General features: G+C 40.2%; 1 protein-coding gene and 1 long non-coding RNA gene across 5 annotated transcripts in view; both read right to left on the minus strand.

Moving 5' to 3' along the window:
• Nucleotides 1–2193, minus strand: part of LOC125689680 (uncharacterized) — a 31212-nt gene extending 29019 nt beyond the window's left edge. Inside the window, exon 1 of the long non-coding RNA XR_007375391.1 lies at nucleotides 2055–2193. This is a non-coding gene — a long non-coding RNA (uncharacterized LOC125689680). The remainder of the gene's footprint in view (nucleotides 1–2054) is intronic.
• An 11515-nt stretch (nucleotides 2194–13708) lies between these two features.
• ARHGAP18 (Rho GTPase activating protein 18) overlaps nucleotides 13709–23091 on the minus strand; it is an 83633-nt gene continuing 74250 nt past the window's right edge. For 3 of the 4 annotated variants that reach the window (XM_048936328.1, XM_048936327.1, XM_048936330.1), the window contains exons 13-15: nucleotides 18562–18686; nucleotides 16741–16802; nucleotides 13709–14393 (exon numbers count right to left, since the gene is read on the minus strand). In XM_048936328.1, the coding sequence (XP_048792285.1) occupies nucleotides 14302–14393; nucleotides 16741–16802; nucleotides 18562–18686 (279 nt within the window). In that variant the 3' untranslated portion in view covers nucleotides 13709–14301. Of the gene's footprint in view, nucleotides 14394–16740; nucleotides 16803–17660; nucleotides 17785–18561; nucleotides 18687–23091 lie in introns of all 4 variants that reach the window. The other variant, XR_007375210.1, reaches the window with a different exon arrangement.

The raw sequence follows: 23091 nt of genomic DNA on the forward strand, positions 1-23091 counted from the left end.
TTTTTTTTTTTTTTTTTTTTAAAAACACTTCTATTAAGGATTAATTTTTGGTTGATAATAAATGAGGAAACTGCAAGTTTGTGAGATGACTGTCAGCTGAGAACGTTGTAGCACATGCACCAGCTCAGGCTACTCAACAAGGCTCTCCACTTAGGAAACAAGGGATCATGTATGGTCATGGATTTTTATTTTTTATTTTTATTTTTTGAGACTTCTTAGAATACATACTTCTAAGTATTAGCCTTTTTGTTGTCTTTATATACAAACTATAGCCCAGCACACAGCATACTTGAACATACCCACAGGAGCAGGTCCAGTATTAGTCACACTTTCATAGCCAGCAGTCTAAAACTTTCAGTTCTGAATTCACTACAGATACAATTAGGCTTGCTTAGTGATGCAGGGAAATTTATATATTAACTCAGTCCATCTTAAGGAAATTATTGAGACAAAGAACTATGAAAACCATAAAGTGCATCTACTTTAGCTCTTCCACTGGGGGATGTGCACTGGAACCCAGGTGCAGGTGGTCAATTGTTTATGTAAAACCAATTACTGCACTCAGCACTCCTCTGCCCAAACCCAGCTGGAGCACGAGGGACATCACAGGTCTAGAAAATAAAATGAGCTGCAGTAGCTTAATTCCTTTATTTTCTCTGTAAAAGCATACCAGATCACACAGCACGTTTTTTATTGTCTAAGACAACTCTGCAAATCCTAACAACTGATGACAGAAGATACACTTTTGTGGTGTGCACAAACAGCAGTGAATGGTCTGCATAAAGGTCTCCACATGGACTATTAGCTGATGGTGATCTCACATGTCCTCTCCAATCTCTCCTTGAAGAGAGGGTACAAGCAGAGATTTTCATTTTTTTTCCTTTCTGGACAGCTGGCAACGCTATCTGTGGCCCACAGTTATTGGTCACATAGGCTCTTCAAGCATGCAGGCAGCTTACAGAATCAATCCTTATATTACACAGAGATGAAATACAATCTCATATTCCTCACTGTGAGAGGAAACCTGGCAAATGTCTCTGAAGACACAGCAAGCCTTCTTATGTTCATACAGTACAAAGTGAAGTTGTTTTAAAACAAACAAACAACAAGATGAAATTAATGCAATTCAACCCCTCTATTTTCACCATTCTCCTTCCCTCAAAGTAGACATCCTTGTCCCCAGCAACAGACAATAACTTATTTAGCAGAGATGTGCTCTTTGTTTTAACACAGCAGTTCAGACATGTACACAGTCAGTCCATCACTTATTCTAGTTCTTCTACCATTTCAGACTAATAGAATGAACATTCATTACCCACTATCTTGTCACAAAGCCTATTAAACAGCACTAAAAGGACAAATGCATGGAAGAGTCAACCGTGGTAGCAACATGCATAATGTTATTTTCTTCATGGGTCAGAGGAGTTCCTAAAACCAGTGACTTTTCCAGTTGTGATCTCCCTTACAGCAGAAGTCAGCTTTCATCATGTTAAAATGATTCCTTTTGCTCTGCACATTGAGACATTTTATTTCTTCCTCAGTTTCTGACTTTCCAGTTCCCCATTCTTCCTTTTGCCCCTACCCCAACTACATGCTGCCTGTAAATGCAGCCCATGCAAGCTGATAAGATAGCTATTGTCCTATCACAGCAATCACAACATTAGAGGAAACACTGTAGAATTACAAAATCAGAAACAACAAATGAGTTTGATGTAATCCACTATAAACAAAACAGCAGCGACTGTTTTACTAATGTGTTTCTAAAAGGACCCCTTGAAGTTCACTATCAGATGCTTTACTCACTCTCTACTTTAAAAGCTTGTTTAACAAAATAAAAAATAAAAACACCAGCAGACAAGTAATTACTGTGCATACAATACATCTTAAACTTGAGTCAGGGTGCACCAGAAGGCAGACCAACACAAGGTTATGCAGCCAGACTTCCTACTCAGCCACCATGTTTTTCCTTCCCCCAACAGCTGTTGCTAGATTCCTTATTAATAAAAAAAAATAAACACACCGTTCAGCCTGTACAGAAGAAGGAGATAACTTACCTTGTATGGAACACACACAACATTAGTAGTATCCAGCTGCCTTTCTTAAGGATAGAGTAAAGAAGTAAGTAAAGAACTGACGCTACCACAAGAACCTTGACATGAAGCAATGGCTTTAACAAACAAGGCTGAACTGTAGCTTCACTTCTGCCCCTCCCTCACTTACCCAGGTGCTCAGAACCAGGTTGTTGCCTCCAGCTGTGTGTCTCAGTATTAACAGCATAAGGGGAGAAAGGGCAAAGGCTTCTGCATCCTGCCTGCCTCCTAGACCATCTGTAGCAATACCACTCACTGGGCCCTGGGGCTCTAGGTGGGTCACCTGGGCTGTTGGCCTGGAATACTCATCTCCGTGGTTAGGGAAATTGATAAAGATGATAGAGGAATGGTTTCCTTTTCTGGGTGGGTTAACTTCCTTTATTATCTCAAAATATGAAGGTGATTCCTCTTTCAGAACTAAAATGATAAACATTTTTGCTCTTTCACCTTCCTTGCACCTGAAGATACACAGGCTGGAGAGCTGGGCAGAAAAAAAACGGATGAGGTTTAACAAAAGCAAGTGTAGAGTCTTGCATCTGGGGAGGAATAATTGCATGCACCAGTACAGGTTGGGGGATGAGTTGCTGGAGAGGAGCTCTGCAGAGAGGGACCTGGGTGTCCTGGTGGATGACAGGTTGGCCATGAGCCAGCAGTGTGCCCTTGTGGCCAAGAAGGCCAATGGCATCCTGGGGTGCATTAAAAAGAGCGTGGCCAGCAGGTTGAGGGAGGTGATCCTCCCAGTCTACTGTGCCCTGGTGAGGCCTCATCTGGAGTACTGCGTCCAGTTCTGGGCTCCCCAGTACAAAAAAGACAGGGATCTCTTGGAAAGAGTCCAGCGGAGGGCCACAAAGATGGTGAAGGGCCTGGAGCATCTCTCCTATGAAGAAAGGCTGAGTGAACTGGGTCTGTTCAGCCTTGAGAAAAGAAGACTGAGAGGGGACCTGATCCAGGTCTATGAATATCTAAGGTGTGGGGGGCAGAATGGTGAGGACGGACTCTTTTTCAGTGGTGAGTGGAGACAGGACAAGGGGAAATGGCCGGAAACTGCAGCACAGGAAGTTCTGCACAAATGTGCACAAGAACTTCTTTACAGTGAGGTGACGGAGCACTGGAACAGGCTGCCCAGGGAGGTGGTGGAGTCTCCTTCTCTGGAGATGTTCAAGACCTGCCTGGACACCTACCTGTGTGACCTGCTGTAGGGAACCTGCTTTGGCAGGGGGGTTGGACTCGATGATCTCTGGAGGTCCCTTCCAACCCCTACAATTCTGTGATTCTGTGAAAAGTACTTAAACTGGTTTTATACTTGGATCCAAGAAGGTAAAGCACTTCCTAAGCATCCAACAATTATGTCTGTCTCTAGGTGCCCAGCTTGGGGCATAGCAATAAGAGCTGACTATTGAAAAGCAAGTATGTGAACCACAATGCATGCTTTTGAGAACTGCTCTGCTGAAGAAGCAAGTCCTGCTCAGGTATGCCATCTTGGGAAACATCAGCCAAGTACAATCACGTTTTGAAAAAAATTCAGGTAGAGTTCCTTGCTCTATAACCTGCCACTAAGGTCCCTGTCTCATTTTCTGCAATATATTTCTGTGTATGTCACTTTGCAGTAACATCATATTAGCTGTTTTTTTCCAATTTCTGCAAACAGGCTACCAAAATATAGTCAGAAGCCTAGAGGAAGGGCTACTCAAAATCAAATAATAATTCTGGATGATCTGTGTGCAGAATTGGAAGTCTAGCACAGCGTATTGTAAGTTCCTGTTGGCTCATAGCAGGGGAACAAGTCAAACAGGGTTAGATGTTACAACATAAAACTCACTTCTAGAGCTTTAGAAACAGTTATACAATAGGCAAAGAGGTAGGAGAAAGAAGTGGATGTACATGAATATCATCTGCCTTTTCTTTGTCCAGTCTCTGGTTTAATAAGGTATTCCTACAATTCTCAGGTATGCTGTTTTTCCTGCTATTCTGGATAAATCATTGTCATCCAGATAGGTTGTCATGTCACTATTCAATTCCTTCCAGGTAATTTCAGAAAGTATGGATATCACTGGTCCTAGCCTAGTGCTCCCAGAACCCTAGGCTCCCTCCTTCAGAAGAACTGCTGTATTAGGGCTATAACCCATTCGCCATCCTTTAGCTATTGGGGTATATTCCCATTAAGGTCTGTGATATCAGTTGAAAAACTTTTACCCAGTTTTTCCAGCTGTTCTCATTACTCTCAAAGCTTTTATCCCAGAAGTCTCCTTCTCAACAGAACAAATTACAACAGCCTCAAGCTCCTTTTGACTCTCCCTGAACAGGCTATCTTGTTCAGCTTGCAGCAAACAAGACCCTTCATCACGTTGCTGTCACTTCCAGTACTCAATTCCAGCCACGTAACAAGCCAGTTCAAATTTCCCTTTGTTTTGTACAACATCAGTGCTTTGCTTTTTATATAAATATTCAACTCCAGATTTTGATGGATATTGATTTGTCATAGTTCAGTTTCACTGACTGTTCCCTCCTGCCCATGTTGTAAAAGAAGGAACAGGGATGCTTACGGTTTCATTCTGGATTGCATTTCACAACGTATATCCTTTTCTTAAAAATCTTTTTCTGCTGTACAAAACTGAGAAGTAGTATCACTTCCTACAGAGCTGAGCAAAGCAAACTAGAAAATAACTCTGCCATGCATGTCATTCAAAGAGAACATTTGTGAACTGCCGGATAGGATTGATGCTTGATCAATGCTGCGGGATGGCTTGTTCAAAGAGTGACCATTAAAAAAGTGCTCATGTATCTGTATTTGGAAATGGCTTGCCCAGCTAGTTGTCTCCAGTTCCCAGAGATATTGCAATATGAGTAAAAAGTATCCTCTACATGCCAAATGTGGGTGCAAAGGACTACAAAGTTTAAATTTCTTATGAATAATTTGTAATAAATTATGACAAACTAGTGTAAATGCAACAAGGGATTAAGAAAAAAGGGCTACTTGCTACAAGTTCATTCCTACAAAGAATTATTAAATACCTCCCAACTAGTCTTCCACTGCTGGGTATTACATTATTTAATGATCATGTGGGATCATGTTTTTTAGAGGCAAAAAATCAACACTCAGAACCAAGTTTCCACTGTAACATATCCAGTACAAGGATGGCAGCACACAGAATGCTAAGTTCTTACAAAAACCTGGCCCATAAAAGTTAGAACTGACCGTTCTGTTCCTTAATAAATGTCAATGAGACACCAGAGACAATTAGGCTGAACAGTTTTGCTTACTTCACATTTTCTGTTCTTCAGATATAAGGCTGCTCAACTTTTTCTGTTTTATCAATGGTATAAAGGTACTCTCTGAGGACAGTTTGAAGGGGAACAGCAACAAACAGTTCCTGGCAGAAAGGACACATGGAAATGCTGTGCTGCGGTAAATTTGGAAGTTCTGCTTTAGAAAACAAATTTAATAGCCTTTTCCAATCTTAGTATCACATTTCTTTCTGTCTTCTCAAATTTCTTAACGTACCTCAGCTAAACCAGTTTTTCTATAATAACCATAAGTATGGACAAAGATGGATCTCCATTCTGAAGACCTGGCTGTTGGCATAACTTTTGAGATTACTGTCTGTACCTGACACTTAGAACTGCCATTTCCTTGTTCACACATCCCCTTGCCAGAGGGCAGACAGCAGGTGCATTTGTTCGGACCAATTAAACTAAATGAAGCCAAAAGCAGATAAAAGCTGCACTGAAATGTGCTAAGTCAAAGCATTCCTGACACTGTAAAATACTTAAGAGTGATACAAAAGGTCAGAGGATAAATAAATCAACAGCTTAAGAAAAGATCATTTGTACCCATCCTATTTCATTCAGAAATGAATGAATGGCATTTGTGAGAAATAGACACATGAAAGAGAGTTTTAAGACTGGGTAATTACAGAGGTTGTTTAACATTTCTAAACAGGGCTTTGAATGATCACTTATGAGAATGAGAAGACAAAGCATAAGGACAAGGGACTGTTGGTGATGTGCAGTCACTGGGAGCCTGAATGTATGGGGCATGGGCAGAAGCCTGGCTGCTGGGTTACAATTTAAAGCTATGCAGAGCTGCTCGTCCTCAGGTCTGGTGGCACCACTGCATTCAAGGTCATGGGGACACTGAAACTATGGAAGACAATAAAAAATGTGGAAGGAAGAGAGAGAAAACAATCAGCTGGAAAGAGCAGAAACTCTTTCCAAACTGTGAGGACAAAAAAAGTAGTAAATTAGGATTCAAACAAGACAAAAAGGGAAAATGTTGCTTTCTATTAGGATTGTTTTTTTTTTGTGGTAATTAATAATCAAATTGTCACAAAGCAGAGGACTGAATTTGGAGCAAACCCTTGATGAGAATGCCAGTGATCCAACAAGCCTCAACTTCCTAAATGCCACTCTGAGTCACCCCAAGGTGAGGTAGGCAGCCTCAGCAGGGAGGATTTCAGCACAGCGCTGACTCTCCAGAGGCATTCTCTTTCTAAAAAGCAGAGAGAAAGCAGGCATGCTCTTCAGTTTTGCTGGTTTGGGTTCTGCAGAGAGAACAGCAGGAGACCTTGGAGCAAGCCCTTGGTAGAGGCAAGGATGGTGCCAAGTGTTTCTGTGCTCTCAGACATGACCTGAAGGCAAGCTGCTGTAGCAAAAAGATGAGCACCAGCAGTAAAAGTGCGAGTGGGTCAGAACTTTCTCTGGCTGTTCTGAGACAACCTGCAAGGAGAAAAAAAACTCTGCCTCAGGAAGCATTGTAAATGTTTTGCAGAATATTAAGCACAGCGATTACGAAATGCTGTTAAGACAGCACAACTCCTACCTTGGTTTGCTAAAGCACATCTGGACATAAACTGTTGTATAGTTAAGGTGTCAGGGCCTCAGCCACTTCCTTAAACTGAATTCCATGAAAGAATTGCTGTGCTTTTGTGAACTGGGTCCTGCTCTAGCAAGGAGTCCAACTGAGACTCACTGCAAAACTTAAAAGAAAAACATTCTAAAAATACAGAAAAGCAATCCTGTCCACTGGTGGGAATCATCCTTTGAGTAGCACACTACAGGGAAGGTATTAGAGAAGAACAGAAAGGTCTTTGAGCTGCACTGACAAGGCAGAAGCAAAATTTACATTGATATACATTTACAATTAAGATAACATTCAAAGGAAAACTGCACAAGGATCTGGACACTCTTGAACTCTCTTTATCATGTACTATGTACTATAACCATGTAGAGGAGCTGACCAACAGTGCCAACCCTACAAAGTATATCCAAAATGCTAATCACAACAGAAGTCTCAAAACACACATTGTGCACTACAGCAGGGAAAAAAAGCTTAGAGGCAAATAGCAGGAATTCTGCTGGCATCTCAAGACCCTGCTGAGGCTGGGCCAGACAAGTGTCAGCAGCTGCAATGTACCCGGTCCCTGTCAGAGAAGCAGAGGTCAGGATTAGCAGCAGTTTGTATGCCATGACAGCTCTATACCTATCCACATGCCAGAAATCAACAGAGCCCAGCTGAGCAGCCTAAAGCGTTCCTTAGCTGAATGGCAAAGTCTATGTCTAACCAGAGGTGAGAGCTTTCCCTGGCATTTGCATGACTGCCATAGATACAATTGCCTGCCTACTGGCTAAATGATGCGTGCATGCACTGCAGGAACCTCCTTATTCCTGGAGAGGAAAAAAAAAAAAGAATTTATTTTGTAAGGCTGAGGACATCTCAGCAGTACGCAGACTTGTGAGTCAGAACATAATAAACGGACCTGGTATACCAGTCCTGCCCTCATCAGCACACTAATATGCAGTTTAGTTGTACTATTTATGCATTAACTTTTTTTTTCCAAGAGCTAAACAAATGTTTTTAGAATTTAAACTGTGATATCATTATAGGTGCCTCGGAGGAAAAATCAGTTCCTTCTTAATCTTACCAACATTTTAGACTTGCTTAGCTAGTATTTCTTTATTAAATCAATTTTTCTTATAATGATCCAAGCAGATTTAAGCAATCAGGAGATTCTCTGGAAAAAAACTAAGAGTAACCATATTTATTTCATAAATACCTTCAAAACATCCACACTGTTGTTGTACAGAAATATTTCTTGTCTATAATTATGCTCAGTTTTCACTACTCCCTTTAAAGAGAAAAGATACCCAATTTAAACAGAAGGAAAAACAAACAAGCAAACAAGTCACACACACCATCTATAGGAGAACATCACTTCAAGATGGCTGAAGACATGAGTACTCTCTTCTCTTCCTGGAAGACCTCCAGTGAAACAATTCTGCATGGGAATAGCAGCAACATTTGGTCTACAGAACCGACTGGCTTATTTTCTCTACATGGAAGGAACTGGAATAAACAAGAATCTTCTGAAGTATTCCATTTCATGATTGCACAGTGGCCCTTTGTTGGTTATCTATACAATACTTTCAACAGTAAGATTTATTTTATTTTTTTACAAAATAATTCACTCATATCTCCTTCTACCATTCAGTCAAGCAGAACTGTGACAAAAATCAGGAGACCACCCTTGTAGGGATCTTCAAAGTAATAAAAATAAAGGCACTTTGTCTTGGTAGAAAAGGTTGTATGGCTGGAAAGGGTTTTGCAATGGTATGTTTTCTGGCCAACATTTTGCAAAACCGTGTCCAAACTCAACCATGCCAAAATTGTTTCCTAACGCATTGCTAAACTCAATGGAAGGAAAATCTTGTTTCGGTTCAGAATGGCACACTGAAGGCACCAGTGCAGATTTTTGCCAGGACTCCAAGATTGTCTTAGAATGGTTTCAGAAAGTTGCTCTAATATCTCTTGTCTCACACTCCCATGAGATACAGCTTATTTCAAGGTTGAGCATTTAAAAACAGCATTCCAGAAGAATGTCACCTGGCTGCATCCTACAACTTTAAAGTCTACAGAAGCAAAATGGTGTACTGAATATTTATGAGACAGCCGAGAAGAAAAAGAGCCAGACTGGAATACTGAGATGGGCAACTCTCAGTTGGTACTTCATGGATGTTTAGGTCCCCACAGTGTTACCTGCTCAGGCTGTGGTCCCTGCTGAAAGGAACTCCCTTTGTTCAGGCTCACCCAGACTCATAAGTAAGTTTGGTTTTTGGCAGACTATAGTAGAGGATGAGCATCCAAAAGAAGGGGTTGGAAGCTCATTTACCTTGTAACTTACAGCACACACTGTAGGAGCATACTAGAATACAATTAAGGCAACTGTATTAGATTAGATACTATTTTCAGACAAACCCAAAATCAGAAGACAAGCTTTCAAATATCATTTCACAGATTAGGGGAAGAAGTGACTGAGCAAGATACCAGGTCTTGATTGGATGCAGCCCAGTGTTTGGAGCCTGAATCTGATGCTTGAACATTTTAGAGCAACTACATATTCTCCCGTTTACTCTGGGTCATTTGGAGTAAGTCAAACATTTGCACATTGAAAAATAGCAAGGGATACTCCAGTAACTTGTGTGTACTTGTGAAATTCTACTGTGCAAAGCTGTCTGTCCTTACAGTTTCACCAGACAACTGTATGCTGAAGTTGTGCATCTCTGAGGCATCACGTCTGATGACTTCATGCTCTGGGGACACAGGAATTCCCATGGGAAAGAACCCAGAGCTGGCTTACCTGCAGGACCTGATCCAGTGACTCAACATGCAGTTATAGGAGCTGAGGCAGCTACATCAGAAACCAGGTGTTTTCAAGAGATGTAATGGTAACACGTGATTCTGAAACACTAAAATAAACAGACTTTGGCTATCAGCATGAATTAATGCTACTTATTGGTCATAGGGTGAGACAGGATGAAGAATCCTTTCAATTGTCCCAAAAGTGAGCAACTGGAGAGAAGTAACATCTGCGGAGATTTTGAACTAGCACCTATGCAATGGAGTGGAAAGTTGCATTCCTATTACTGCTTAGCACTCGCAGATACATGAACACTGCCATCTGATACTAGCCAATTTTAGGTCTGATCTTTGTGCAGGATGAAAGTGACTCCCAACAGACCTATGAGAGGAGGGCACAGGTGTACTGCTTCCCACCTTGCAGGTAGCTCTGCAGGGATGGTGCTTACTGAGATGCTGAACCCAACAGGGGAGGAAAGGGGATCAATTGTGCTAACCAGAAGTTAGGAACAAGCTGCACCATAAAAGCCAGCCCCGTAGCTGCTCCAGTGCCTACATAAAGGCAGAATTTATGCTGTCACCTTTCCTTTGATCAAAGGGCTTGTTCTGCCTCTGCCAGTTGCCTCCTTTTATGAAACTCATATAAATTTAATTATTTTTGAGACGTTCTCTTCCTCTACTCTGTCTGCCAAGAATGATTGAAGTCTGCCAGCAGATCCAGAAGTAATTAGGGGAAGACACACACTGGCAGCAAGATTACCCCAGACTCCTTCTTTGGAAATCAGGCTAAAGCTCACAGTATTATATTTATTAAAACTGTCCCCTGAAGTCAGATTTATGATTGCTGAAGTCCCGTTACTGATGATACGGCAGATTTTTTGAACAGTTTTGGAGGATTATATTTGGTTTCTACAAATCAGATTGATTTCACCCCTTCAGCCCCAGGCAAGCCATCTAGGAACAGTTCTCCCATCTGCTAAATTGAGATGAGAAGTGCTTACCTGCCTCTTCATCTGCAAACAGAAACAATGGTTAGAAGTTCTTGCAAGCATTGCCCTAGTAAAAAGTAATTATTGTAAACGTTGCTGTAAAATTAGTGCATATACATTGTTTTCTTTTCTTTGTGAATGGCTGCAGTTTTTTAGAAATAGAAGTGCTACAGAGATTCAATTCCTATATATATTGAGGTGCATTAGAAGAAATCACTCACTTAGCAAATCTTCCACTGAGATTGCTTTTCTACTGCAAATTAACTCTTAATGCTTAGTAAAAGAGCGCATTTTATTAAACAGCTTCAGTAACTTCAAGAAGAATATTTGAGAAAAAAAAGTAACGGATTGCAAAAAAGTTTTAGGCAGGACTTCCTAAAGCATTTCCTCCTCAATGGGCGCATCTCCTAAGGCCCTGAGTTCAAAGCAGCCTCACAGGAGGTTTTGCCAGTGTTTAACATGGAACGGCTGAGGTGGAAAGGGATCCATGTGCCCATCTGCTATAACGCAGGGGCACCCAGAGCAGGTTGCTCAGCATCACGTCCAGGTGGCTTCTGAAGATCTTCAAAGAGGAGACTCCAATCTCTGGTCAACCTGTGCCCCTCTCCATCACCCGCATGGCACAGTAGCGCTGCCTGATGGTCAGAGCACACACCCAGACCCACTCACCCGCCCGCTATCTCCATGAATCCCCCTGCTGACCTGCAGCCGAGGGCCCTGCCACATGCCCTCCTGCAAGCTGCTCAGGAAGGGCGAAGGTGGGATGGAAGATGCCACCGTCCCAGCGCTCTCCCGTGGGAGGGGAATGCGAGGATTACGGGTGGAGGCGGCGGAGGCGGGGAAAAGGAGGCACGAGCCACCCAGCGACAAAAGGCCGGGAACTGGGAAACGAGCAGCCAGCGGCACAACTACGCCTAACATTCAAACAAAAGCATCTGAAACGCCACCCAGAGCAGGGAACGCGCTTCGCACCCACTCTCGTAAAGACAACGCCTGCCCGCTCACAGCCGCGTAGGATCCAGCTCTGCCCGCGAGGGGGCGCAGTAGCACCGCGGCAGGGTGCGTTCCGTGCGGCCGTCCGTCAGCGGGGCGGGGCGGCCTCAGTGAAGGGTGGCGTTGTTGCTACCGCGGGTAGGTGCTGGGTAGCAGCGCTCCGTCGTCAGGCTGCAAGGCAGTGTAACTGAGCGTGCCGCTTAGCAACGTCTCTTTCCACGCACAAAACAACGAACTACCTGCAAAGACGCACGGACGCATTAAAAAATAAACCCCACTCGGTGTCATTTTGTGTTTGACGTGCACAGAAAGCTTTCGCATAATAACTCAAAGGAGAAGAGCATTCAGAAAAAAAATAACATTTAATTATAAAAGAGCCTTTTAAATTAAAAAAAAAAAAAAAAAAAGATAATGGCACTAAACCAGAAACAAAGTTATTTAAAAGATCATAGCCAGCAAGTTGTAATGTTACGCCAGAACCATGCAGCTGTTCCCATCCTCTGCACTTTGCTCCTGATTCAAACAACACCTGGCGTCCCAGTTGCGAGCAGTCGCTTATAGAACTATGTGTACTACATCACATCATTTCTGCCTTACATGACAAAAACACCTTCTATATATTACATTAGATTAATAAATATTTTGCCTAAGCACTGCTCTGATTTTCTACTCTATCCCTTAAAGAACAGCAAGTGAGTTTTGTTCTATTGACAAAGCGATTTGTCTTACGGGGAGTGCTACCATGGCTCAGTGCAACACCATGGGGGTACCCACAGAGGCAGAGCATTGGGAGCAGACCTGCTGCAGCAGTCTCCAATTTCCTTCGTCCTGCTCTGCAGAATCCTTCACTGCATCCTCTCGGAGCCTTTTTAACAACAATGAATACTTACAGCCCTCAAATTGTTCGTACACTGCAGATAACTAATCAGAAGGTGCCCAAATTTTTCCATGACCTGTCAGAATTCTACTTCACTGCTTGTGCATAAAATAGAGTTCCAGTGGTTTCTTTGGGAATAACACAGCCAGGGCCTATATCCAAAGCTCAGTAGAAAGGCCCCCCCCCCCCCGATTCCTTTAATTAGCTTTGATCAAGTACAAAAAAAAAAAAAAAAAAATCAAATGCAGTTCTTGATTGTATGTAGACATTCCCTATGAGGTCAATGTAATTCTGTGTGCATTGGAAGAAAATGCTTAGTTCCAAGAACATCATTTCACAGTAGTTACTTCAGGTGGTCAGCATGCAGATATGTGCTACAGCTGGGGTGAGCTAGTTTACAAATAAACTGTGAAGTGGTACACAGGTTTGTGAGCCCAAAGCATTGCTATGGGACTGGATTCTGAAGCCACAGTCACAGCACTTAGCACTGCAGTGAGCCATGTCAGTCTGTAATTCAGTATCAATGAATTCCACAAGGAGAATTCAGTCCTTCCTTCTGCCAAGAGGAGGATTTGAAATAATTCACCATTGGACTATTAATTTTCAAGTGGTTTAGACAGCATCTATCAGGGAAGGTAGAACTTGATTCTGGCCTCATCCAGCATAGACCAGATGTAAAGCTGGTGGTAGGTAATACCAAAGAGCCTATGTACACTCCACAGCAGACCTTTACCCTGATTTTGAGTGAAAGATTTGGTGGTTTGCTACTGTGAAACTGAGCTTACAGTTTCTCTCCACAGTTATTTTATTCACCCTAACAGTCTTTATTGTGCTCATAATTGGCAGATTTTGGCAGTTCACAAAATGCTCTGCAATCTATCAGATATCCAAAAACCCTGAAATCAACATTTGCAACATATCCATGTATCACTGCTGATAAACTCAGACATCTTTCTAGTGGTGACATTATTTCAGAAAGGACACTGCCAAGAGTGGTGAGCTTTAAAAATGACTCACTGTATTATACTGTCCTACTTAAAAAAAAAAAAAAAATAGTATCAAGAATACGATCAGCTATAATAAGAATAAAAATATTAAAAAGATCTAGCAAAAAGATGCATAGAAAGCATTTTCACAGTTGTTTTTAAATAGTTTCTATCAAAGTTTACCTAGAAAGTGAACAAAATTAGGACTTCCAAAAACAAAATATATATTGTACTGCAGTTTTTTCCTGCAAATTTCACACTTACTTGAGAAATGGTTTCAGGTATTTTTAATACTGTACCATTCAGAAGTGCTGATCAGGATTTGGTTCTCCAGTGTCCTACCACTGCAAAAACCTATGTGAACACACACTTCTATGCAAACAGATTTTACATCTCTAACATAAAGAGGTTAAACATCTGTTTGAAAAATAAATTCTTTTGAAACCAGACCTACCAGATGGGAGTATCATTAAGGGAGATTAGTGCCATTAAAGTGTTTAACTGACTTATTCTCATATCAAATGAGTGGGAAAAGTTCTTTCTGGTATCTTGCTGTAAGTAAAAGTGAAAATTTACTAGTAATCATTGTTGGGTTTCCATTGCCTTTCTTTTTTTTAACTAGGTAAGTTTCTATTAATAAGTATAGTAAAGTTGAATGTTGAAAGAACACACTACCCCTTTGAAAAATTCAGCATTACAAGGTAAGTCCATGGTTTGTTCTTTTGCCATTTGCTTAGCTCTGCTTAGGTTTTATAACCCACTCAGCATTTGGGTTGAGCTGGTAGAGGTCCTTCATGTAGGTATCATCATCAAGGCAGCGTTCCCCTTAGGAAAAAAAAAGAAAAAAACAAAAAAGAGGTTATTTGGCTACATCAGTAAAGAAAAAAATTAAAAATAAGAAATTATTTTCAAAGTTGCTGGTTTATTCCATTTAAGTTTTCAAGCTATTTCTGTGGTATTTAACAATGGACAACATAGCTAAAGCCTAGAAGTGCTTTTAGCCTTCTCATCCATCTTGGAGAGGAAGGGATGCAGGTTGAGGCTGTGAGGGAAGCTGTGGGAGGTTCCAACTCTGTGGCACTGGGTCAGATTCTTCACAGACTATTTGCATGGAAGCTCCACTCTCTGAAGGTTTAATAAAGGAAAACGGGGCCCTGGTTGTCTTGTGGTTAATTCAAAATTCCATTGAAGCCCGTTAAAATTTCTTTCTTTTCTGAAATGGAAAGTCTGAGCAGGGTTTGTCCTTGTTAAGAAGGTATTATTCCCCACTCTGCTTCTCTCGGTTAACACTTCTGCATAGCACTTCTAATGGTTACTGACAAAAGAGAGAAAAGTAGTACAGTGTTTTCGGTGCATTACGAGAAACTCATTTTTGTCTGGTAGCTATGATGAAAATAACATGCTGTTCCATCAAGATCAGCTTTCTCTTCCCATTTCCCCATGGGCTTTTGCATTTGCAGCTATACACTACAGCCCCTCTCCTACTTCACCACACCAAGTGATTGAGGTAGATGACTGGTAGCTTCTTTAATCTGCCAACCAGATGTTTCTGGAAATATATTCTCCTAAAGCAGAAGGCAAGCAGAGGTGTTACCCTGAAGCAGGGTCAGCCTGCCAGCTGTCTTGACATTCTGCTTATTGCAGGCAAGCAAATGAGATTGTCTGCTCAAATAGGCTCTTCCTGATAAACCTCCATCCCCGCTCCATGCCTGGGGGCAGCCTGTTCTCTCTCAGGCATTTTTATCCCAACCTGTGTGCCATGTACCACCCACACTTCTGGACGAGACCCTCAGTGACCCACAGGATGAAAAAGATGTGGATGACCCACCCCTGAATGTGTTCAAGGCCACACTAGATGGGGCCCTGGGCAGCCTGATCTAGTGGGTGGGAGCCCTGCTCACGGCATAGGACTGGAATGGATGATCTTTAAGGTCCCTTTCAACCAAAACCATTCTGAAATGCTATGATTTCTGTATCCAGTCATGCTCATGAAGCAATAGCAGAATTCCTGTCAGAATTCCTGCCATGAAGACCCACAGTGTACTGGGCACACCAAAAAATGTCTGGAAACTTCAGCAGCTCCATCTGTTAGGGTAAAGGACGTCAGCATTGCTCATATTACAAATGTGAGCATAAGCATATGAGTGCAAAATGAGCCTGTCAGCTTGTTTGCCTTTGGGGCTCGTTGTACATCAGCTAGTTTGGGAAGATAGGAACTGCAAAGATCTGGAAAGCTGGTCTATGTTAACATGTAAACCATAGTAGGTTAACGTCAGGGAGTTCTTGTCTCAGCTGAAATACTGTGTATACAATGGACATGTAAGGGAAAGATAATATACTAATCTGGCATCCAGATTTTTTCATCTCCTGCAGGGAAATTTTTCAGTTTAGACATAAAAAAAATAAATTGAACTAGTGATTAGGTTAAATGGAATAATGATAAAAATAGCAACTACATGTAGTATTTAAACATGCAGTACAGACATATGGCATATTCATGGAATTTTATGCTTTCAAATAGATCTTAATATGGAAAAAGTGAATGTAGGATATAAGTTCAATACAATGCTGTCTTCTAGGTTTTGGGGTGTTGTTTTTGTTTTTTTTTTTTTCTCAGCATATGAAAAATAATGGGAACTGATTTCTAACACAAAAATACTTTTGTGTTCATTAGGAAATTTCTGAACTGCTTTCAGTGTCAGCCTTTGGCCTTCACCTTGCTGATCTGCTATTTGCTTTAATCAATTGTTACACAGAGCAGGAAAGATTAACTGTTTGAAAATTTCGTTACTTGGTCATTTTTCCGTTTTAATGGTCATTTTTTCATTGGAGCCTGCAAGCAACACTCCAATGAAGAGCATAAGGGCTGTAAGTTCACTTACTATGCCTCAGTACAAAGAGACGAAGAAGATGAACTTCAAGCACCTTTCTATGCTTCTTTGTTGTACATACGTATCAGGAACATCTGTAACAGCAGTCTTCCTACTTTAGAACAGATAATAATGTACTACTAATATGATGATTACACCACCTTCTCTGCTTCCTTCTCCCCAGGGTTAACTTTCTGCTTTAGTGTCAGGATGTGAATAAATGTAGTGACACAGTAAATCCATGTATTAAGTGCTGAACAGTCTTATTCTAGCAAAAGAAGTTGTACAGAGGCCATTCTTACCAATATTTCCTCCTATTTCATAAAGGAAGACCTCTTCTTTCTTGAGTGTTTGGACATTTCCACTGTCAGGAACAAAAAGCATAGATTAACTGTATTGCAAAAGAACTTGTACACTAGCAAAGAATTTGTATGCCAACAACTGAGACATTTCTGGTAGAAGTTCTGCTAATTAAGATCAGCAGTGCAGCAGCTGTAAATCCTTTTTGTTTATACTTATTTACTGATAAAGTGAACAAGAACACCCTTGCATGCTAGTGCAAATAGTCCTGCAAGTGAGCAATAAACTACAGAAAAGGTATAAATAAGATACATAAGTCGCTCCAAAAGTAATACCTCCTATGTATTTCCAGGGAAACTACAACAGATAAAAAAAGAACACAATAACATTATTTGATAGAACAAATTCTCAGCAAGAAAATACTATTTTTCAATGTCACCATGATTAGCTATGCATTTTTTGCCAGCCATGAACAAGAACCTGCATACCATGCTTGTAGCAATGTTTCCCAGTGCAGGTGACCCACTATCGTTGTTGCTGCTGAAACACACCACCTCTTGCCTCACCGTGCTCACATAACACCATTTGGACTCCATAAACATTCAGCAAGCATCAGTGAATGTCAGTAGGTGCCATTTTTTCTGCATGGAGGAATTAAATTCCACACCTTTGCTTCATGGGCACTTACATGTCAGACACCATTCTGTCAGATTGCCCCTCTGCTGCCGTCTCTCACACAGCAACAACATGTAATGGAGTATCAGGAAGGTTCAACCTCTACTGCCACACCACCAACTTTTATGTCGTGAGCCAATGTAATAGAAGAGGGGGCATTACTTTTGGAGCAGCCTTCATAGATGTGAAGAATTCGTGGTTTTTAGAAAAGCATTCAACTGTTATTAGCAAGTAGCCTGATATTTACCCTCTAATTTTTCTTTCACTGCTGCTGCAAAAATAAGTATTCCCCTCACACACTTCATATGTCTGAAAAAGCCAAGCGGTTGGGTACGGAAACCATATTCTTGCTGGTTTTATTTTTGCTGCAACTAAAAGAAGTGAAAAAACATACAGTGGAGGAATAAAGTCTCCGAATTACAAAAAGATTTTATTTTTCTCACTGTTTAATTCTAATAGTATATGCTATGGTGCAGCCAAAAAAATAACTTTCATTCAAAAATATAAGCCCTTGAGAACAGCTCTTAAGAAGAACTATCTTCTTGATTTCACACAGAGCACTGTTGTTCCTTTAGCATGAATAGTTGTATATGATGCCCATGTATGTTAATGATTTGGGGTTTTTTTGCTAAATCCATTCCGATTTCTTACTTTGCTCATGTACATATAAAATATATGTAAAATCGTTTCTAAAACGTCTTCATTTCTCAATGGATTTGGATAACTCAAATTTTCCTTTTAAAACACTGCACGAACAACATTTTCAGATATCTATATTCCAATACCTGTACTATTGTTATATATTAATTCCATTTTTATGTGATGTTTTCTCTTTTCCTCATCTCTTTCTTTCTTAGACTTGTTTTCTTGGAGATCCCTTCTTCTTCTGAGAACATAACAAAAGTATTCTTTTAATAAAAGATTAATTATCCCATCAGACTAAAGAGCTGATCAGTTTTTACTAATAGTTTTTGTGCATTCCTGACGGCCTCATGAGCTTTAGAGGCATTAGAAACACGAGATTAATTCCTCAAGTGTATATTCTAATGCGCTAAATTTGACCCCAAAGTTCATGAACTCACTTTGATTCAAACAATTTTAAAACTTTTTTCGTGATAGAATACACGTTAATAAAAATGTATTTGTACCTTTTCTCACTGAGAAATCTGGCTACTATATCACTGGCTTTCAGGTCTTCTGTCAGCTGTATTGCCATGGAAACTTTCGAAAGATGAGGTGCTTGCACCCGTATCACTCCCTGAGGAACATCAGCCTGCAAAGCAATAACGGTGTTGGAACAAAGCTGTGAGCAGCTGGCTTTGATGAGTTACTCAAAATACAGTATGAAATAAGTAACAGTACGGTGCTCTGTAAGTGCACTTCACCACTTTCTACTACACTTCGCTGCAGAAATACGATAACTACAGAGAAATTCAGTAAATTGCACAAGGCCTTCAAATCTCTTCTTACCCACATAAAGAACTTTAGAACAAAAGAATAGTAGTGCTTAATTATTTTTTGAAGATGTTAGAAATAACAGCTACTGCTATATTAAGAACACATTCAGGTATGACAAAAAGCATATGAGACTGACACAGAAAAGACAGAAAGACTTGCTGTAGGCATGAAAGCCAAGCAGTTCCTTGTCATGGTTCTATGTTTTTTTGTTTGTTTGTTTTTGTTTTGTTTTTTGGGTTTCAGTATTCCACATCAAAACACCATGTAGTGTACGGGGCACTGAAGTGTTAATGCCCCAATTCCAGGTACCTATCCCTGTACATTACAGCAGTCACAGGATCTGGCCCTTCTGGGTGTGGGGGGCGCTCTCTTGCTGCCTGGCAGTGGGTGCTGGAGGGTGCTTTCCTAGCCGTTCCAAGCTTTTCAGGTTTGACTCGGTCCCGGGAACTCTCTCTCTCATCTTGTCTGATTTATTAATCCCAATTTCAATTAAATTGTATTATATTTTGTTATCTTGTATTCCGATATTATAGTAAAATAAGTTTTCCTCCATAGATTGTTGCCGCTGCTCTTTTCCTCCCTTCCTTCCTTCCCATTTTTGTGGGACTGGGGTGGGGGGGGAGGGCAGAGGCCTGTTGCCCCTGTCACGGACGTAGATAGATCTGGTCAACTCCGTGACATTCCTACATTCCATTCCCTCCTGAAACTTCCAGAAGAAACCTTTCCACTTTCATTCAAACTGAATTTCATGCCAAAAGAGAAAGGAAAAGGAAAAAAAAAGATAACACAAAGTAGAATGATCTATGAATACTTCAAGTGATCCCTATTTTCAGGAAATATTTCCTATTGAAACAGATATTCACTACAAGAGCTTTCTGTCCCTATTTTTTATTCTCTAGAATATCTCCAGCAAGTCAACCTACATAATTGATTTGTATGTTATTTCAATCCAACAATCCTTGATGACAAATATCAATCATATCACTTACAAAGAAGGAGAGCTCCACGGGATCGTTTTTCTGTTCAACTCATACACAGAATCATAGAATCCTTAAAGTTGGAAGAAACCTTTAAAGGTCATCTAGTCCAACTGCCCTGCAATGAACAGGGACACTCACAAGTCAGAGTGCTCACTGAGAATTTGCTTCACAGTAATCATGCAATCAAAGATTCATAAGGCTGCAAAGGATCTCAAAAAGCAATTCCGTATATCTATCTCTAAATTTGCCTGATCTATTCTTTAAGGCCTTCATCCATGGAAACACGGCTGTATATATTAGATAGAAAATTAATTCCTGTTTAAACAACTTTTTCTCTTCTTCCAGACTGTTGGGATCATGCTTCCTAGCAAAAGGATATGAAACTTCTAAAGATGAAAAGGTTATTTACAGTTGTTCCTAAATGGTCTTTTATCAAATTTACTGCAAATTTGTTTCATTTTAGTATACAATTCAGTCCTACTTTATTTCAGTTTATTTTAATGAAGTTGCCTTCTTCAACTTCAGTTGGCCAACAGTCCTTTTCTCTGTACAGCAGGCATTTAATAAATGATTTAAAAAGCTGCCTGCCTTGAATGCATGAGAGAATGAGAAATGTCTACTGAGCAGAAACATTACAGTCAGAAAATCAAACAAGGTAATTACTCTGTTTATTTAAACAGAATCATTATTAACTCAGCTAATGAATGCATTTTGCCACTTTCACTACCTACATCTTTTCATGCTCAGCTGAACAGTATGTTCATGGTGCCCAACTACAGAAGAATAGATAATGAACATCCTCTAGTCCATTCACTATACAAGGTGGTGGGACAGAAAAAGTGATCATAAGTCATGCAGGAGCAGTCTTACAGAAGGAACTGTAGCACAATTCAAAACATTCCAGTTAGGGCTTTTCATAGAGACTTGATCTATGCTTCACAAAAGAGCTGCAGGCTGTAGGATCTGTGAGGCTCTTGCTGATTACTTTGCATGACATGCTTGGATATCCATCAGGCTAGACAAAGAGAGGGATGAAGCAACTGCACAGTATTTTCACTTGCAACTCAGATGATGGGTTTATACTTACCAAATGTGCAAATGATACCAACCAAGGAAGAAGCACTAGGATTATGAAGACTAAAACTGACGTTCAAAACAAACTTGCTAAGTGAGAGACAAAGCCTGAAAGGATTGGGATGCAGTTTGTCTCTTTGAACTGCAAGTAGTACACCTCACTTGGGACAATCAGCTATGTACAGCGGTATCAGATAAGCCCAGTAGCATTGCACTTTGCCACCAACATGGCTGTTCCTTTATTTTGGAACAATTGCAATATAGAGAGGAATACAGTGACAGGTGGTATCTATTAGCTATTCTAGTGGATGAATTTGCAGTCACGAGGGCATCTTTCTTTGCCTGGCTAAAGCACTGTGCACACCCACCATAGCATAAAGACTTACTCCCTAACACAAACTTGGGCCATAGAATTGTATGCTTAGCTGCCCCCTTCATAAACCCCATTACCCACACTCAGCACTGTACAAAGATTTTGCCCCAAATCTGCTTCCCTTGCACAATAAGTGATGTTTCTTAAAAGGGAGAGAGAGAATGATAGAAAGGCCTCATGAGACATAAGATTTATACAGATTACCAAATGAGCTGACTGCCACAGAAAATGTTGAGATATTTCTGAAGATTATGAAACTGACTCAAACTCTGGCTATCTCTGTTTAACCACATGGGATGCCACAACATGCGTAACTTTCACTTACGTTTTATTCAGCTGCAAGCAAGATAATTAACTCTCAACAGTTTCAAACAGCATTCACCAGAATGGTGATTCACCAGAAGCTTAAGTGTTTCACTTGCCATCTAATGGTGGAGTTCAGTCCAGGAACTGCACAGTTAAATCACCTCAATTTCAACTTAAGGCAGTACAAACTCATAATTGGGGGGAAGGAGATGGGAAGGGGAAGCTTTTTTCTTAAAGAATTGAAAGAGTTGAGGCAATTTCAGCCACACAGAAAAATGTATAAATGTCATTCACAATGAAGCCATATCATACCTGAGAATATGATTTTAAGAGTACTGTGTTCCCAGGCACCCTAATTATGAAAACTTTGAGCAGGAGTGAAAAATGTGTGAAAAATTCTATTTAATTTTGCAGGGAATCCCCAGAGATTTCTGGGGCTTAAAGAAAATTATTTGATAGCAACCTTACATTTATGTTTAGGTAATAATTTTGGGTAAGTATTACATGAGACTTCAGTCATAACTCTCTAGTGGATTAAGAAGACATATTTTACTATGAAAACATCAGCACTGAATCACAAAAAAATATTCTGATATGTGAAGCTGCAATAACACTTGCCTATTTCAGTGTATTTGCTGTTATTTCCATGTTGAACAATGGATGGCAGCATTCCTTTAAGTGTCAGCTCACATTAATACCGCTGAATTGTATTCAAAGAATCCTCTCCTTATTAGACAGTACAAAATAAATGTCAATATTTAATTAGCTTTATTAGCTTTATTTTAAAATTGTAGATAACTCCTGATTTTGTGTGTAGATTCCTTCAAGTATAGTCATATAGATGTGAAAGTAAGGCAAAGTACTGCTCATTAATTCATTTTAAAGATGTGTCACTACTGCATGCAAAGTGAAGTAGGAACACTTAAATATATGGTTCTAGCAGATGCTGGATGCAATTGTCCAAAGGATCCATGTTTTTGCAGACTCAAATATACATGTATACATACATTTATATATGTATGCAATACACACACATATGTATGTTTGCAATATCAATTCAAGTGGATACCACAGAAGATACATTCACATGCCACATTCTAATTTTGTCTTAATATGTTAACCACCTTTGCTTTTATCAGAAAACGACAATTTTTTTTTAACAGTTTGCCGTACTCATATTTGTTAAGATTCAAACCCATGCATTTTTGCAAACTACCACAAGGTGTCTCTAATTCACTGAAATCTTAAGTTTGATCTCAGCTCACAAGATTGTACACCACTTGTTTTCTCTCCAAACACTAATCTACTTTTGTTTCAGACACCCAAACTGAAACAACCTATGTGATATCACTTTTCAGAATAGATACATTTTGGAAAATCTGGGGAAAAGATAAACAGTTCAACCTTCTAAAAGTGTCATGATGGTAATCCATAACTGTGAAACCTATCTATTAACCTCCTATTTATTGAAATTAAATAATTAAATT

Source organism: Lagopus muta, chromosome 2 (genome assembly GCF_023343835.1).
Source record: "Lagopus muta isolate bLagMut1 chromosome 2, bLagMut1 primary, whole genome shotgun sequence".
NCBI classification, from domain to species: Eukaryota; Metazoa; Chordata; class Aves; order Galliformes; family Phasianidae; genus Lagopus; species Lagopus muta.